We start from the raw sequence: 19,771 nt of genomic DNA on the forward strand, positions 1-19,771 counted from the left end.
TCGCTCACACGTTAATTGATAATAGTTTTTAGAAACTAATATTACTGGTAATAAAAATGTTGGGCCAGACCAACTCAAACATGTTGGCCAGACCGAGTATTAAGCCAGCCCAATATTAAATATCAAATTCAGGCCATCAGCCAAATCCGAGCCCGCGTTCGATTAAAACCTTGGATTTCGATCAGGGTTTAGCAAATTCGGGTTAATCGGTGAATTTGTCGACGTCAACACCTCCCCCGGTGAAGACCATCGATAATCTCTCCTCTTGTGAGATTCAGGACTATAATACGTTACTGTCGTCAGCTTGTTCTGTGATATTTTTTATGCACATTTTATTTTTATTATTTTGTTACCTCTTTCTGGTATAATTTTGGTGTATATCTTTGAAAACTAGCGCAAAAGTTGGTTGAAAAGACGTTAAATATGGAGGAGGTAGAAAATGATAGGATATTAAATCAAGTGTCCGCAGTGGAAAAGGTAAAGAAAATTTCTGTACTGTAAAGTTGTTCATCAGTTTTCAATTAAATGAACGTTTTATAACGTGTTTGGATGTTCAGGGAAATGCTGATGAGGAGACGAAGGTTAAAAAATATCTCAGAGGCGAAGGGGAAAATTTAGAGGTGATTTCTTTTATATATAGATCTTTAGGATTTATTTCTTCCGTAATGGTTTTATCTAGATTATTTTATATTTTTTTGTTGTTAAGGTTTTAAAAGATAGGAAATTGAAAGGTCAGCTAGCTGCAAGGGAAGAAGTGTATGGGAAGACTGCCAAAGCTGCTGCCAAGGCTGAGAAAGTGATTTCTTCTTTATGCCATTGCTTGATATTTGTACTATTTCTTTGGTTATACATAACCTGAATTTCTATGTCTGTTTATTGGTATTGGAATTCTTTAGTGGCTTATGCCTAGTGAGGGAGGTTATTTGGAAGCAGAAGGTATAGAGAAAACATGGAGGATAAAGCAGGGAGGTAATTGCTGGTGAAGTGGACATCCTGAGTTTGAGAAACCAATATGACATTGTCTTTCCAGGTTGAGTCCCGATTCGTAATTACTTTTGGGTAAAATACTTGTTCAGTGATTAAATTCCTCCTTTAATCAACAAGCTGTAATTTCTCTGCTGTGTGTTGTGTGCAAGCGTTCTAACTCAACATCCTTTGAAGACGTGGAAGGCTTTCACAATGTCAGAAATCATGCTGATGCACTGCATGTCGAGTCTGTATTTATACTATTACTATATGGGAAAAAATGGTGAAAATTGGACCAGAAAGAAATAAATACATGATTTTTTTGACTGAATTGGATTTTTTTTCCTCCATTAAATGTTGCCAGTGTTCAAAGCAAAACTATATTCATTATCCCATAATGATTGGGTTCAATCTGAACTGATGTTAAATTCCTATGTTCCCTTATTCGCAGTTACATACTTTTATAATTTATCTGATGAAATTCTTTTGTATAAATAAAATCCTTTGTGGATCTTCTTTCTTAATCCTTTTGAGATCAAAGATTTTCTCTAGCATACCTAATGGCCCTGAGTGACGTGTGAAAATATCTCAGATATTTTCCTGGATTATATGATTTGCCATTACACTGTTTCAAGTCATTAAATGTCAAAAACACTCTTACATTTCAGACCTTGGTCCATACACACTGGATTTCACATCGATTGGTCGACACTCGACACATGGTAGTGGCTGGACGTAAAGGTCATCTTGCCCTTCTAGATATGAAACATATGGATCTCATAAAAGAGATTCAGGTACTGCCTTATTTTTATACGGAGAAAATCCTAGTTCATCCCCAGTTTTGTCTATTTTTTTGATAATTGGGTGGTTGGCATATGGCTGGCAGAGGTACCACTATGTTTTTTCTAAGTGTGCATGAAACATACGATAATATCTATCTGTGGTAAACTTTCTTACAATTTTACTCTTGAGACATTCTTTTGGTTCAGCACGCCTTTCTTCTCAGACTGAAAAAATTGGAGTCCATGCGACTCGAGAGAATATGTTTTTTTTCAAGGGGTCTCAATTGAAATTTTTATATTGAGTTTCCATGTAAAAAATCAGAAATTAGAAGTTTACCCCATAGGAAAAAGGAATAAATGACGGACAAACACTAAAAATGGCATAACCGAGAATCTGTTAGATAACTATTAGATAAAATTTCAATTAACTTTTGAAATAAAATTAATGTATATATAAAACAAATAGTAAAAGGTTCAACGGAAAAGCTGTAAATTTTAGGCTTGGGGTGAAATAAGGTTAGAGTTCTATTTCTAAATGCCTCATCGAGCTTTGTAGTAAATCCCTAGCTACTATTTATGTTTTTAGATAGTACTAAGACTTTCCAAGGATGCAAATTAAATTTTTGAATCTACTAGGTGGGAAAACTTATCCTTCTAAAGGGAATGTGTAACTCTTTTTAAAGGTTGCTGCTATATATTTCTGTTTCTTGCACTCGCTCATGACCATCCACTACAATAGCAGGAAATTTATAATTTGTCAACCAAAAATGCTCCTGTGTAGAAGTCAGATTCAACTGAATTTGAGGTGGATAAAGCAAATTGTTGTTAAAACACATGCATTCTTATTACTGCTGCATCAATATTTCGTTTTTACACATCTCCCTTCTTAATCTGTTCCATCGTACCCCTTATTATATAACCAGTCATTAGACAACTACAGTTAACTGAGAGTTCACGCATCATGTTATTTAATTATGTTGTTGTTCACTGTGTCATCCGTTTTTTTTTACTCGCGGAAGCATAACTATCTTCAGAAATGACTTAATGACCACATATTTACTAGTTCTTGAGAAGCTATGTTCTCTTGGATCTTGTAGGTATAAGTATTCAATTGTTCGAGGCTTTTATTTCAGGTTAGGGAAACAGTGCGCGATGCAGTGTTCTTGCACAATCAGAAACTTTTTGCAGCTGCTCAAAAGAAGCAAGTTCTTGCATTCTTTCAGTAACTAAATTAATGGTTATCTGATACAATTTTTTTATGCATTTCAGTTTGAAAAATATACTGATTTTTACCTTTGAATTTATAAGTTTGTCCAGTGGCGCTAATGCTGCTGCTTCATATTATTTAATTTGAATATTCTGCAAATATTTGTAAAGGAATAATGCTGCATGGCCAATGATTTTGCGATTTCAAGTTGTGTTTTGTCATTTTCATTTGATGTCTACATCTCTTTTGATGCATGCAACTGAGATAAAGCATTGTTAATGAGGGTCATTATAAAGGTTGAGCCCTTTTCCAGTTGCACATGCCCAGTTTTTAAAGTTAATTTACATTTCTTTTTCTCCTTTCCTTGATGTGATATCAATTTTTGCTAGATATTCCTCTTTAGACCGCTGCTGGATTAGAGTAGTCATGTTGCACTCATCCCGAGTTCATACTAAGTACTAACTGTTAAGAATTATGGTTTTGCAATTATGCCACTCAATCAATTCTTTTTACTGACATCAGTTGGATGGTGTGGATCTGTTTATTCGCAATAATTGCATGTTTTTCGTCTTATTCTGTTGGTAGGTCTTATCCTTTTTTGGTGCTTGAATTGATGGATGCGGCTGATGTTTTAACTTTGCTTGAAGTCAATTATTTTCTTAATTATGTTTATCATAGCATAATATGCAGCAGCCGTGCTTGTCCTTTCTCATCTACTAACCTTATGCTGTTACCAACTACCCTTCTGTTTAACTGACACATTGATTGTGTGACACTGACATTTTAATTAGCCAAAAGAATGCAAGCTACATGTGGAAACACTTATATTCTTTTTTGATTCATTTTACTCGGAAATGCTCGTATCTTTATTATATTATCATTAGTGATGATAGATGGTATACTGTATAGACTAGGCACACATTTCTGAATTGTCTACTTGCATGTTTCAGGTATGTGTACATATATGGAGATAATGGTACAGAACTGCATTGCCTGAAGGTTAGCAATCTAATCTCACGTGCTCAAACTATTTTCAGTTTTTCATTGTACTAAAGTACTCTATCAAGTTTGAAGGCACCCCTTTGCTTTTATGTTCTTGGGTGGTTGCATTTTTTTCCGTGGCAATTGTTGATGATGTGAATTAGAAGATGCATCCTTTGTTATTTCCATTGTGAGGTGTCTGTTAGATCGCACTGGACACCGAGTTTTGAGATTGAAACATTCATTATGCAAAATGTTTAAGCGGTGTTTTTTTTTTTCAAAACTTAAAAAGACTGGGATCTGTAACTTCTTTATGCTCTATCCTTTACTTTATCTTTACGAAATCTGAACAGTTGAAATTAAACCCTGGGACGTTAGAAGGAATATAATGAAATTGCTTTATCTGCAAAGCACGGGAATGTTCATTTCCGACTAAATCTGTTTGTCTTTTCTTTTTCGTTGAATCCATATGAGAGAATTGTATTTTCGGTTTGTCCCGGCTTAAACTGGGTTTCTATTCGGCTTATTGGATGTTCATTGACATTTTTAACCTAAGATTGTGTGCAAAATTATTGATTGGTATTTGAGACTAGAGAGTATAATATCTTGAGGTCCCTTTATAATTCAGGAACACGGCGCTGCGCTGAAGCTTCAGTTTCTCGATAAACAGTTCCTCTTGGCATCCGTAAACCAAGTTGGGCAACTTCATTTTCAAGACATCACCACAGGTCAGATGGTAGGTAATTTTCGAACTGGTCTTGGTCGCTCTGGTATCATGAAAGCAAATCCTTGGAACAATGTGATATCTGTTGGTCATTCTGGCGGCACAACAACCATGTGGAAACCTACCAGCACTGCTCACTCGTCAAGATGTTGTGTCATCACGGGCCAGTTACAGCTTTGGCGTTCCACCCCAATGGCCATCTCATGGAAACTGCTGGAATGGAGAGGAAAATAAAGCTTTGGGACTTGAGAAAATATGAGGTTCTCCAAAGCTACCATTCCGAGCCAAAACCTTGAATTTTAGTCAGAAAGGTTTGCTTGCTACTGCCACTGGATCTTTCGTCCAGATATTGGGAGATTTCTCTGGCTCTCAGGACTATAGCCGCTACATGATTCATACCATGGCTAAAGGCTATCAAATACATAATGTGTTGTTTAGGCCATACGAAGATGTTTTGGGCATCGGGCACTCCACTGGTTGGTCTTCAATCTTGATTCCTGGATCAGGTGAACCCAATTTTGACTCTTGGGTCGCTAACCCTTTCGAAACGCATAAACAAAGAAACGAGAAAGAAGTGCACTCTCTCCTTGATAAACTTCCTCCGGGACAATCATGTTGGACCCGACAAAGATTGGTTCATTGAGGCCTACGAGAAAGGAATAAATATTCACCGGAAAAGAGAAGCAAGCAGAGATGGAGGCTGCTATTGAAGATGCTAAAAATATTTCTTTGAAAAAGAAAACAAAAGGTAGAAGCAAGTCAAGCAAAATGGCAAAGAAGAAGAAAGAATCTGTTGCGAAAACCAAGAAAACTCTCTTGGAGGAACAAGTTAATGACGAGAAATTGTCCAAAAAGAAGAGGAAGATAATCAAAGAGGACAATAAACTACCCCGATCCTTGCAGCGTTTTGCTCGGAAGGTGGCGCCCTGAGCTCTGTTGGCAAGGCAGGCTTTTGGGTACGACCCTTGTTAAGGTGTTAAGGTGCGCATAGTTGGTCGATCCTGGCACAATGGTGATTAGTTGGTTAGCATGTGTCATGGTTTGTCATGGCAAGATGTTCCTTTTGGTGGTGGTTTGATAATTTGAATCACACCTAGAACGTGAGCGTAGTGATGAAATTGTAATGTTGTGATTTTCTTGTATCATTAAATTTTGATTTACTATAGCTTCAGAAAGTTCTTATAGATTAGTGGAAGGGTTTCATTTTGTTTAGCAAATTATTTTCTTAATTGGTTTAAATCTGGTGCAATTCAAATATTCAATGGGGATTGTGCAAATCGATTTAAATTAGATTTGATAAATTAAATTGAATTCGTTATTTTAAAAAAATTCTAAAAACTATTGGTTAGTTATAATTAAATGATAAATAACATTGGACCAGCAAATCAATTTGTGGTCTATTTTATGTTTAAAAAATACTCTTTTGTATGTTATTACTTTTGGGAAGGGTAAAAGACATTTTAGGGGCAGGTGGCTTAATCATGAATTAGTGTACCTACTCAAACGTTACGTGATTATATAATAATTTTTATAATTCATTTTATTTATATTTAAATAAATATTAAATATAATTATAAGAAATAATGAAGGACTATACTGTAATTTTGATATATAAATTAAAAAATGAACTGAAAAATAAAAGAATAAAAAAATGACCTTAGTAGGACTTAAACCTATAACATGACAATGATTCTATCTACTAAACTACATATAACTTACATTAAAATTTTAACATATTATTAATATATATAATTAATAAAACAGACCATGACACCAAAATTAGTTATTCTAAGTGTCTCAAACTTAATAAAGTAATATAGAGATGAAACGAACTAAATAAAAAACGAACTAAATAAGGGTACCCTAAAATCATCCACCATATCCCTCGTACCAAACTCAGTCTAAAAATACTTTGTACAGTATTATGTTACTTTTTTCACATATAAAATCGTTTCTCGTACTGAACTATTTTACTCCGAAGTGCGATTGTAATATATCCTAGATGTTGCAGTCACGAGTCATTCCTAAAGGAATGCATGCGTCTCCATGTGATTTCATTGGACGAACCGGCTCGATTCACGAGCGGCTTCTGAATATTAATATTTAATTAATATAATTATATATTAAATAAATATATTAAGAATGACAATGGGACGAACTCAGGACTCAGGCCGGCCCGGCCCGGCTAACATTTGCCCACCCCCACCCGTGAAATTGACAGATCCAATCCGAGTTGGACACGTGAACCTGTAAAATTCAATTTTTTACATATTTTTAAAATTTAAAATTATAAATTAATTAATCATTAAATTTATTTTCAAAATTTATATTAATAATACTAATTTAAAAATATTATCACAATTTTGATTCAGTTGAAAATTATTTATCAATTTTTGTTTAATTAATAATTAATATGTGTAATTAAATGTTTTCATATTAAATATATTTATTCAATTTAAAATATTACAAAATTAAATTATGATTAAAATATTTATTTTAAATATAAAAAATTACAATCATATTAATAATAATATATATTTTTTAATATATATGTGTAAGACAAGAGTCCAGAACCCACTTCGGCCCGATCAGGCGGGTCTAAACCCACCACGTCGGGGTGGGTTTATCACAGAACACAACCCATTTTCATCCTTACTTTCGACTACTTATTTTAAAGCAATAGTTCGAATAAGCGAACATGTTCGACTCTTTAGAGCAGAACTCGAACTCTAATTCAAACCAAATCGAAATTTTTTAAAATTTTCGAATTTCGAATCGAGCATGAACTCAAATAGAACTAATTCGAACGATCAAATTTTCGTCATATTCGATTCTGTTTGGTTCGTTATGGTTACACCCCTAGGCCCAGCTAAACTAATTCGTTAGAAATTTTATTTGCACATTTCATCGGTCAGATAGGTTGATTAAACTATTTTGGAAAATTGATTTGATTCGAAATAGTATAAAGACGATAACAAACCCAACTACTAACCAAAAACACAAAGGCGCTCGTTCCCAATAAGAAGCTATGGAAGTTGAATTTATCCATCGTCTCATTTATTGCTGATATTTTCAAAGTGTAAAGTCGAAGAACTACATAAGCACTTGCAGAACTGTGCGCATTGCAAGAATCCGATCGTTTCTATGTGATCTAGCAAATGTACCTTTTTGTGCATGAAGGGTATAGCATAAAAACCCCATCTTCAACCACTACCCCGCCTTCTAATAGACTCGTCAGATATCATCAGGATCTGTGGGAGGTTCATTATCAGACTTCTTACGACCCTTCTTCTCATTCCATCTTGTCCACGCCCATCTCAAAATGAAAAATCCCCCAATGGCGTAGACCTAGATTCAACCATATAGAAAATTAAAAGCAAATCATTCCACAGAAATGCAAAGGAGTGTTCCTTTCATTTTCCTTTTTTCGGTGGGGTTGATCTTGGGTTGTTCCTTCATATTTCAGACCACAAATTGGTTGTGGATCACGCATCAAAATGCGCTACATTGCTCATAATTGTTTTTTGTTCACTACATGCACTACTTAAAGTCGAATCATGTGGGCAATGGAACTAAATCCCAGATTCATATTCATTACCCTCATGCAGATTTAAACTTTTTATTCTAAAACAACCAAGCATGTTAGCAGTATTTTTACACTATGCATTCTTCTAAAAATGTTTTAAGGGGAACTTCAGACAATTTTAGATATGAAAGCCTTGTGGCACAACAATTCTATTTTCCAACAGCATTTATACACGCATGTAATTAAATACACCAAATTGTAGACGTTCAATTTGCAACTAATTGGCAAAAAAAATCCTCCTGAAAGGAAAACGGATGAACCATGCATTGGTTTAATGCATAATAATAACATTTGATAAATCATGAATCCTACAATGTCAGAAATGGAAATTGGAAGAGCATCCTCTCGATACTCTGAGGTAGCTAGCTTGTCTGCTGGTGGGAAGCAGCTTATCACCACGAAAGGAACTTTATGATACCTTAACAGCAATAAATATACTGTTGACCTACTCATGTTGTACCGTCCATAACCATATGCTTCCTGGAGGATTTTCCCACAGGGTTGACTCTCAGCCCCGACAAAAGGTCATCACCTATAGTACCCAGGGGTGTGCCTTAGTGGATGGGGCAACATGAGGAAATTTTATGTACTTGAAAGAAGGAAAAATATTTTTTAAAAAAAACTACCCAAATGATTACAATTTTTTTATATTTTGGGGTGATTTGCACTGGGTCTTCCTGTGTTCATGTCATGGGAAGAAATCATCATCACGCACTTATATGAACATATTGTTCGACTACGAAAGGTGGACCCAATTCCGCTCGACAGGAGCATCTAATCACTTGAGATGTTCGGGTTAGGCGTTGCGAAGGTCCCTCACACATTAATACATACTCGCTTAATTCAATTTATATTCACGTCCTTATATCTGTGTCTCAGATACCTTACACTCTCCACCAAAGGTCTCACTCTCATGTTGGAGGTGAATAATCAGGATCACCCAGGATACCTCACCAACCCCCAACAAGTGGCTGTTTTCTAGGTGCTCGAGGATCATCGCTAAACCAGGAAAGTTCCAAAAATTAACAAAGTGATAATCGGAGGAATGCTAATCACGCAATATACATCCACTATAAAGCAGAAAGAGCTGAAAATCGACAATGTTTCGAACGATGCAACGAGATTCACACATACCTGCCATAGAAGTAAAGGGTTAGTGTTCGGCTCAGCTTCCACGGAGTCAGTTTCGAGCTTCAGCGGAGTAAAACCCTGCCTTGGAAACTTCATCGAAGAAGGATTAACGCTCTCATCTTCGATCACGGCTTGGCTTCTTCTCCATCGGCTCGGCGGAGGGAGTAACAGCGGCTGGCTCCACCATCGCATCATTATTCGGTAGAGGCAGTTTAATCCCGCGAAGTAAGCTGGAGAAAAATGCTAAAATAGGGTTTTCTTGAATTTCCGCCATTCCTCTAGCAGGCGATATTTCCCAGGCCGAATTTACTCCGCTTAAAACGTCCTTTGTTTTTTATATATAAATAAAACAATAAATTTAAATATTATTTTTATTTTAATAAAATATGATAAAATTATATTTTTATTTTTTCAATAATTAATAAATATGACATGACTGATTTACATCAATAATTAATAATTTCATTAATGGGATATAAATAATCGTCATAATAACATTATAACAACACATAAATAAGCAAAATAGTAGATATTTTGTGAGATACTTTCACATATTTTTAGAGTAAGTTTTTTGTGAATCGGTCTCATGAATTTTTATCTGTGAGACGGATGACCCAAATAAAAGATTTGTCTCACAAAATACGACACGTGAGATCGTTTCTGACAAGTTTTTACCAGATTTTTATTCGTGAAACGGATCAATTCTATCTAATTTTCACAGTAAAATGTTTTGATTGACATGTGTTTCACTTCAACTTTTTTACTCTAAACACTTGTTTGGAGGGATAGGTGATCCTCCTACAATAACTGTTAAATATGATTCCCATAGAATTCAATCATCATCTAAACTCAATATTATCTGTTATCGGGTGTACATGGTGCATGAAATCTAACTCATAAAATCACACAACGTTGGTGTAAACTATGAGTGACGGCAAAATCTATTTGGTAGCAAATTAATGAATTTGAGGACGACTTTTGCAACATTTGAAGCAGCAAGTGACCCAAATAAATTAATGGAGTTGTGTCCCTTTTGTGCACCTGCTAAGTCCGATAGCCCACGAATCACAATAACTGGGAATCCATTTGATAAACTTGTCTGCACAAACCACAATTTAGACGACATGGTTTGTCATATTCAAGGACAAATTTGGACGCGAAAGAGATCGGGAGACGGGGCTAACCATTACTACTGCGGTGCTCTCCATATCAGCAGATGACACCCCAAAAGTTTGAAACAGGAAGTTCCTATAAGCTCCATTATCAAGAAATATGTTGGCCGTTGAAGCCTTCATCCCAAGTACAACCTTGGGCTTATTCTCAAGGCATAGGCTTGAATTCACACACTTGTCCAACTCCAGTCCCTGTATGATTTCATTTTACATATATTTAATTGTGATTTAACTTTACAAAGGAACTCCAAATCCTCTGTTCTATATTGTGAATTCCATCTTGTATATCATTACTGATAAATTACAAGTCATGCACGCTAATCGAATTTAAACTCGTAATAGAACCACGATAAGCAATAGATGATGAAACATCATTTGGAATAGAAGATCCGAATTTTGGTAAAAAGTGCACATACATAGATTAGACATGAGATGGGTGGTGGTGGCTGTCATGGTTGTCGTCTCACAAATATATTCGGCGAAAGAGACGAGTATTAGTTAGGCTAACCTGGAGAGCCGAAGCTAATTGGAGCCAATTGCTAGTGACATTAAACCAGAGCATTCGTTGAGCAGTATCAGCCTCTCCGGACTCAGAATAGAATTGCTCTGCCCTATATACAATCATCCCTAAAGAACTATTTCCTCCCCTAGGAACATTATATTCCTTAAATTCAAGATTTGCAAAATCATTTTTTGAGACTTCGGCAGTGGGTTTCTATCAAGAAAAAACTTAAATACAATGAAATAAAATTGAAGTCATATATATATATACAAGAAGATAGGATGAAATGTGATCAGATTATAAGATGCAGATTGGACCAATTTAAGTTACCAGCCAATCCCACAAACCAGTGTTCACGAATTGGTTTGGAATTACGACATCTCCAATGTTCATGGAAGAGTTGAGATTCCCAGAAATACCAAAGTGGATCAGCCCACGAATGTCGAAGAGATCCAGCATCTGTTGTGTTGCTGCAGCAGCATTCACCTAAACATGAATAAACAACATCCCTTCACAAATTCAACATCTTTTTGGGGGAAAAAATTTCAGATTTTATATTTTCAAAGCCTAAAATGCAAAGATTTACCATCCCAACTCCACACCTGACATAAATGACTTCCTTTCCTTGCAACTTCCCTACTCGAAATCGCCTACCTTTAACAACGTATAGTTCAGCAATATCATTACACTGTTTACACAGACACACAAAGAAATCTTGAACCAAGGTTGAATATAGTTGAATCCAATAAATTCAGTAAGTCACCAGACAAATCAAGAAACGGGTGCCGAGAATCGGGCTGGAAATAACCAGTGGAAAAGAATGCATCTTCTTCAAGAGAATATACAGTGATAAGACCAAGATAAGGGCCTTTGCTGTTGATTTCTCTTATTATTTCTACAGATTTCAGCCTTCGTTGTGGAAATCCCAACGCATGAAACACAAGTAGAGAAGATAAAAATAATTGGGAAACTGAGAATTTGAGGTATTTGGATGCTGCCATTCGTTGAGCTGACCTCTCTCTCTCTCTCTGGCTCTGGCTCTGGCTCCACAAAAGTCAAAATGTGCAATGATTTAGAAGAGTTGGCACCCAAGTCTACAGCTGACTCGGGAAGTTCCTAAAGCAACTGAATTCCACCTCAAATTTGAATTACTCGGACACAAAATAAAGAAGCTTGAACTCGAGCAATTCTAGCCACTTCAAGAGTTTAATTTGGGTTAAAAAGTAGTTTTTTTTACAATACTTTATTTTAGTTTTAGTTGTTCGAGTCTAACACTCGTTCGTGTTAAAATAATAACGAGTTTGATGGATTAAAAATAAACGGGATAGTGGATGGATTGATAGATAGTCAGTTGTTTGGTTCAATTATTAAATTTGAGATTGATTATTTGTGGGACAATTTGGGATTAAATTTGGGATTCTGTGTCCTTGCTTTCAGGCGTGATTATTTTTATCCGAGTGGACTGAAATTAGCGACGGTTTTTGAAAATAGATCGGCGACGGTTTCTGAAAAAAAATCGACGACGGATTCTAATCGGCGACGGTTTCTCAACATCGGCGACGGTTTCATGACTAATAAACCGTCGCTATATGTCAACGGTTTCACAAGATCGGCGACGGTTTCTCAGAAACCGTCGCTATTAGCGACGGGTTTTAAGAATCCGTCGCTATTAGCGACGGGTTTTAAGAATCCGTCGCTAATGTTCCGGAAGGGCAATTTCGTATCTTCATCAAAAAATTCAAAATTATCCTACACTTAATAATCTTACCAAACATAGTATTATTTTACATCATATATTACAATCCTACCACAATCATTCTCATATCAATCATTCAATTATCACGTCCTACAAACCAAGCGGACCCTTAATCTATTGTACTAAAATACATATGTGATTTAAAATAAATAAAATAAAATTATGAATTATTTTTAACAATTTAAAATTAATTATCAATCTTTACCATGATTTCATCCATAACAAATGTACATTTTACATACCAAAACTATGAATGGCACGAGTCCCCCCTATAAATATCTTTGATTTTTTTACACGAGCGTGACACACCCAATGTCGCTTGATCTCGAGTCTTAAGTCCTATCAAACCTATATTTCACTTGACTTTTTTCGCTACGCGTCCCAACCATTAGTTCGTCGGCCGAATTCGACCTTCCGGTGAGCCAAACTTCCATACATATCAGAAAACTTTGCCAGGCAGTTACTTCTGACTCCATAATGTGCCTTGGTATTCCTGCTGATAGCAACTCCCGAAAATTTAGAGGTGTCGATCGCCCACGTGGGTTTAACATACTCGACCACACTGGACAAGCTTCCATTCGCGTACAAGTAGTTCATTAATACATCCTCACAGTTGAAAAATTCATCCACCAATGCTCGACCTGATGATGCATCATTACTCCAGTACCTCTCGAATGCAACCGTACTATCGATGAAAGCTGCCCCGGTGAGAATCATGTTATACCCGTCATGTCTTCGAGCATGTTTCTCGCCTCTATACTTGAACGGGATCCCATCTACAAGCCGAGGGTAAAATCCTACAATCCTGTCAGGGTGCTCTCGCCAGACTCTGAACCCTCTTTCGATATCATCACACGTCATCATGATGTCATCATCGAGCTCGAGGACAGCTCGAGTTTTGATCAGTGGATCAGTTTTGAAACGATTGTTCAACGAGTTCTGCTTCTCTACTCGTATTCTTACAGGAACTGCGGTGTCGAAGTCTCTTGGTTCAGGTGGTATTCCTTTGTTCCACACGACGACTATCTCCCGGACCGAGGCACATCTAGAGTAATGCTTTATGTACATTTTCAGATTCCAAATCCGGGCGTCATATGTCATTGTTAGCAACGTGAACTGGGAGTAGTGACTATTTAACGGATATGGCTCATTTGCACCATTTCCACCATATATATACCCAACCCCAGTGCATGTTAGTATCGCAGAAAAAACGATAACCAAAACCAAGATAATGATTCCAGTACATGTACTCAATTTTATTCTGGCACGAAGCGACGAGGTTGCTCGGTTCAAACGACTGCAAAATAGTCTCAGCTTCGAAGATAGTGCACTCGACCTTCCCCAAGTCAAGAAAGTATCACTTCTCTTTCCCATATTGTGAGGGCACCAACTCAATGGGACTATACATTTAACTACCCCGAGTAGAATTCCCGCAAGTGCCACAAATGCAGCCACAGATACAATCGAAACCAACCCAAGAACGAAGCGTCGAACTGTATCTCCAGAGGGTACACGGTCCCCATCAAGAACGGCGATCCATTCGCCAGAACGGAGCTGCTGAATATCAAGGTGATGGCTTCGAGCACCATTCCAAGCATTTCGTCCCTTACTCGACTCTTCGATACCCAAGGGAACCTCGACTTCTCTGAACTCATTTTTTGTCAGAACTTCAATTTTGAACACGCGAGTACGTTTGCCATACGTTTCACCACAATCTTGACCGATACGATAAACATTTCCATTGTATACAAATGGCCTGCCTCCATTACGAGCTCCCATGGTCTTCTCTGTGTTATATATGGGGTTCTTCTTATGAGGTTTCCATGGACCAAGAGGCGAGTTGCTGTACCAGATCTCAAGCTGCCCATTTTTATTGGTGCCAATCCCGCTATGGTCAGAACCAAAAAGCCAGAACTTTCCTTCATAAGGGATTATAAAAGCATCAACGAGCGGTTTTTTCATGATTACCTTTTCCAGTGTCCACGACAAAGGAAAGTTGGTAGCACGATAAAGACGAAGATCCCCTTTCGCACTACCCTCTGGCATCATATATATCTGTGGAAAAAATGCACGTTTGAAAAATACTGAGTTGAAAGAATCAATCAAGACTAAAAATAATGAAAATACATCAGTTTATTTATAATACTAGGGCTTTCGAATTAAAGAAGTGACATTAAATTAAAGCAAAATCAAATGCATATGAAATCTCACATTTCCATTATGGTTGAAGACATATGGATATGATAGATGCCAATCTTCGTCAAGGGATATACCCAAATGCTGCCATGTCGCTCCCTTATCTATGCTCCGTGAAACTCCAATGTCGCCTTGCATTGTAATCGAATTTTTTGTTTCATAAAACAGGTAAAGGACATCATCCTGAATAACAATATTCAATATCAGCCAAAGTGATCGCACAAGCATTGAACATTCAAATATGGCACTCAGATTCATCTTATCTAAGAGCACCATAAGTGTCTCAATAATGTAGACAAACATACGAACACCGTATATCTAGCAACTATATGCATATATACATGCTTATGCTCACGTGCATGGTGGAAGTTTTATACATGATTCTCTTCCCACAATCATCAAGAATCAATACATTTCCAACGGACCACATTGAATAAAAATGATGAGTTTTTGCTTGATCTTTAGAGGATCCCCACTCAAATTAATTATTTTAAAAATAACACTGAAAAAAAAATTGCAATCACCTTACAATTTTTTCATTTCCCATTCCTAAAATTTTCTTCTGTCCATAAGTTATTTTGTCAAGCATATTTGTTATATCCGCTGGCTCTCATATATCAAAAGGCCAGCATATAGGTAACTGAAAATAACATATAAAATATACAAGAGACGGACTCTATGAGATTCGAGGACCACTTTAAAAGACATTCTATCGTTTTTCTAAATATAAAAGTTTAGTCCTTTTTTAATACAGGAAAAAGATATAAAGTACAAACAACTTGGATGAGTTTATACCATACTAACACCAAAACTCTCACAAGCATACATGCAGAGAAGAGATCACAACTCCTGAATATTTTATCATCGTATTGGACAAACTAAATTCAAAATTTATAAAATAAAAAGAATAAGAAAAACAGAAATTACCTGCTGATAAAGAAAAGGGTCAGCAACAAAATTACTGGGAAATCCTGAATTAGAAGGTGAAGCACAAGTAACTACAGGGTTGGCTACAGGCCATGCTGCACTCTTGTCCTTCCATATATTCATCTGGGAAAAAAAATCACGGAGGTAAGAAAAAAAAATGAAAATTTTACGGAAGACCCAGAGTTTCAGATCCCCGAATTTACCTAACTTCAAGCTCAAACATATTTAAATTTTTGTACAAGAGTTAGTGTTTTTGTGGTGTGTGTGTGTGTGTGTTTCTAACATATCATCTCTGCTGCCAAACTTTTCGATTTAAAGGCATCAAACACTTAAAACTCCAAACAAACGAAAAAGAAAGAAAGAGGCAATCAAGAAAGACCTGAAAACATTAAATTATTTAAAATCCAGGCTCGGGCGAGGTGTAATGGCTACGTAAAATATCCACATAATCAAGAAATAGGAAAAACAAAAAGGAAAAATTCAAACTTGGATCTTGTCCACTGTCACCAAGCAATCATAAACACAAGAAGAAATGGTCAACAAACGAAAATCACTCGCAAGACAGATAAATCTTACAATCACCCTTAATTTAAGAAACCACCGCCGTACTATTTTGTACCCGTCAAGTAAAGTTGATCGACTAATTCATAAATTACAGAAATTTGAAAGAAATACAAAATTCATGTCATTTAGTATCGGAAATCAAATTATTTTGCAAAAAAAAAAGCACAAAAAAATCATTTTTTTAATCGAGTACTTGGAAAAATGAAAATATGGAAGCTGACCGCTTCGATGGGCATAAGAGAAAAGGGCGAGTCCCCGTAGAAAATGCCGATAGCCCAAGAACCCTCACTGTCTTCTGCGCATCCGAGTGCGGAGACCTCCGACCGCAAGTTAGAGGTGAGCGCAAACCGACCATATAAACTCCCAATCAACCCCAAAACGACAAACGAGAACAAGAAATACGTAAACGTTGAAGACACCGCACACTGCTCACTGTTACTATTTACGCCGTTTCCGTTCTTATTGCCGCCGCCGCTCTTCCCACCACCATTTGAGCCGTGCCACCTCCACCTGAACCACCCGCCGGCACCGCCACCAGAAGCCACAATTGGACTTGAACCCATTTCTGTAGACAGAAAACTAATACTGGGTCCGTAGCAGGGTGAGCGGTAGAACTCTCCGCCGCCGGTAATTTCTAACCGCCGATGCCTGAGTCGGCCTTATGCATGCAACATTTTAAGCTAGATATGATCGTGAAAAAAGTAATAATAAACTTCAGGTATAAGAACCAGCAGAGGTTTTAACGGGATTTATAGCTCTATTTGTTTCTGGATCGTTGGATTTCGTCTTTCTCTTCTTCCTCTACAAAGATTGGATCTTTGAATTGAAACCAGAAAGTGAACAACAAAACCGCGGCCGGGTTTTTAAGGGGGAGACGAAGGAGAAACGTTGTAAACTTTTTCTTTTCTTTCTTTCTTTTTTTTTTTTTGAAAGAACTGTAAACTTGTTGGATTTACAGTTTTATGACATCTATCTGTTGGTCATTACATACATAAATATATAATTTATAGGATTATGATGGTGATGTATATCTTTTTTCTCGTGTGAACGAATGGGTGTCGAGGGCTTGTTTGTTTTGTGATCCAAACAAGAAATCTTGACCATTAAGGCCGCGTTTGGTTTACTGTTTGGCGTGTTTCTTGGATTTTTCCAGAATGGTCAGTTCGAAGGAGATGAAAATGGATGCCTCTTTCCAAATCAAAATCTATTTAATTTAATCTTTTTAATTGGGCCGAAAAAACGACATTTTAAAGTGATTGAATTTGTTTTTTCTTTCCGACGTGATATTTTTTGCTACCATATAATATATATTTATATATATATATATATATAAATATATATATTGTGATTATTTTCGATATGTTATCTTTGTTCATGACACTTATTTATTAGATACAATGATGTATATCAATTTTGTACATCTACTAAGAGGATGTCAAATCAACGATGAATACAAAAGTTGATACGGTTAGTGGACAACATATCAAAACTGATCATATATATATATATATATATATATATATATATATAGGGTTGTTACCCTGCACCCCTGTAACATGGGCGCCTGAGCCAATGGGCGCCACGTTTAGCGACGGTTTTATGACTCCGTCGCCAATAGCGACGGGTTTTAAATCCGTCGCTACTAGCAACGATTTGAAATAAACCGTCGCTAATTGTCCAATTTTTTTTTTAAAAAAAACTGACACAGGGCGTTCAAAGAATTGAACTCCCCACACCAACGCCCACTCACAATAGAGAGGGGTGTTAACACCCCATTGTGGGTGCTCTTATGAAAGTGATTTTGTATCCATACTGTAGATAAATTGAGATCAAACAACAGAATGCAAAATTTCCAAGATGTGCAAGGTGTTTCATTGTTCGGTAAAATTTGTAAATCTACTTTTTCTATCCGCTGTTAAAGATTTATAGGACACCAACCGAAACCGGATTTTATATCCAACAACTTCAGTGTTTGATTTTTCAAACACAAGATTTACCTTCAAATACCCTGCACATCTTGGAAATTTTGCATTCTGTTGATTGATCTCAATTTACTAGCGCCAGCTGTGCAGGCGCCCATGTTACCCTGCATCCCTGGGGTGCAGGGTAACAACCCTCATATATATATATATATATATATATATATATATAGATTAAATGAAGCTGTGTAAATTTTTCATCCTGATTAAATGATAAATAGATTATAATGAGTATACTTTTTATTGAATAATTTGTCGTGTAAAAGTAAATCATTTGCACGGTCATAGGAGGTAATATGGATAAAATGAAGATGATAAGATGATGTAATGAACTGATGGTGGTGGTGGCCACTTGGCTTTATGACAAAATACATCCATTTATAAGAAAATATATTACAGAATTATAATTTTCAAAATCAGATGGTTTGAAATTTCATATCCGTTTAAACAAATATACAATTTCAAAATCAAAGTTCTCTTTTTTTTTTTTAGTTAACCAAATTCACATATCCCGGGATAGAGCGGAAGCATAATCAAGTGATGTGAACCTTATTGATCAGCGAAAGATAAATATATGAGTGACATAATTAAGAGACATGAATCTTGTTAATTTTTATACCAAAAAATATCATTTATTATTGTAAATACGAACATTGTTGATTAGTCTCACTAATTGGCTCATATGAGATCTGCTATCAAAAAACTATGGAAAAAAATTTTATTTTGAAAATTAAATTAATATTTGCCAAAGCATATTTTTTGCCCGAGCAGAGTCACTGTCACCTTTGGCCAATAATTAAATTCTCCTGGAATTTGGATAAGGTATTGAACTTTGTGTGAATTCATGGAATAAAACGACATGTATCTATATATAATAGAATATATAAATTGTATATTGATTGGTGATAATTGGTTGGCTTCATAAATGTAAGTAGTGGACGGATGAGACGGATGATTTATTTATTTGAAAGACAAAAATTTGTGTAAGACGATTTTATGGATCGTATGTTGTGACACGGATCTTTTTTATTTGGGTCATCCATGAAAAAGTATTACTTTTTATGTTAAGAGTATTACCTTTTATTGTGAATATCGGTAAGATTGACTCGTCTCATATATAAAGATTCGTGATATCATCTCACAATAGACTTAATCTAGTTAAAATTAACTCATATTAATCAAAACATGGAGCCTTTTATTATCGATTGCATGCATGATGCATGCTCGAGCCGATAAGGTTTTTGTGAGATTCAAATACGTTCAACCAATTCACCTATCCTATTAGCCTTTAGAACAGG

At 36.1% G+C, this 19,771-nt stretch overlaps 2 protein-coding genes and 1 pseudogene across 3 annotated transcripts; 1 reads left to right on the forward strand and 2 right to left on the reverse strand.

Moving 5' to 3' along the window:
- Window positions 1-220: 220 nt before the first annotated feature.
- LOC140820598 (probable U3 small nucleolar RNA-associated protein 7) lies at window positions 221-5,849 on the forward strand (annotated as a pseudogene).
- Window positions 5,850-7,648: 1,799 nt separating this feature from the next.
- Window positions 7,649-12,112, reverse strand: LOC140820606 (bark storage protein A-like). The gene is made up of 7 exons (XM_073180913.1): window positions 11,815-12,112; window positions 11,638-11,705; window positions 11,382-11,537; window positions 11,058-11,264; window positions 10,562-10,741; window positions 9,381-10,476; window positions 7,649-8,008 (listed from the first exon to the last, which is right to left on the reverse strand). The coding sequence occupies exons 1-6, from the start codon at window positions 12,050-12,052 to the stop codon at window positions 10,300-10,302; spliced, it is 1,026 nt and encodes a 341-aa protein (XP_073037014.1). The 5' UTR covers window positions 12,053-12,112; the 3' UTR covers window positions 7,649-8,008; window positions 9,381-10,299.
- Window positions 12,113-12,974: 862 nt separating this feature from the next.
- Window positions 12,975-17,492, reverse strand: LOC140820611 (glucosamine inositolphosphorylceramide transferase 1-like). 2 transcript variants are annotated; one of them, XM_073180917.1, is made up of 4 exons: window positions 16,716-17,492; window positions 15,931-16,053; window positions 15,019-15,186; window positions 12,975-14,862 (listed from the first exon to the last, which is right to left on the reverse strand). In XM_073180917.1, the coding sequence occupies exons 1-4, from the start codon at window positions 17,055-17,057 to the stop codon at window positions 13,180-13,182; spliced, it is 2,316 nt and encodes a 771-aa protein (XP_073037018.1). In that variant the 5' UTR covers window positions 17,058-17,492; the 3' UTR covers window positions 12,975-13,179. The 2 variants fall into 2 exon arrangements, with proteins under 2 accessions (XP_073037018.1, XP_073037023.1); XM_073180922.1 differs by lacking the exon at window positions 16,716-17,492 and adding an exon at window positions 16,310-16,663.
- Between the last annotated feature and the right edge of the window lie 2,279 nt (window positions 17,493-19,771).

Source organism: Primulina eburnea, chromosome 2, assembly GCF_022965805.1.
Source record: "Primulina eburnea isolate SZY01 chromosome 2, ASM2296580v1, whole genome shotgun sequence".
Classification (NCBI taxonomy): Eukaryota; Viridiplantae; Streptophyta; class Magnoliopsida; order Lamiales; family Gesneriaceae; genus Primulina; species Primulina eburnea.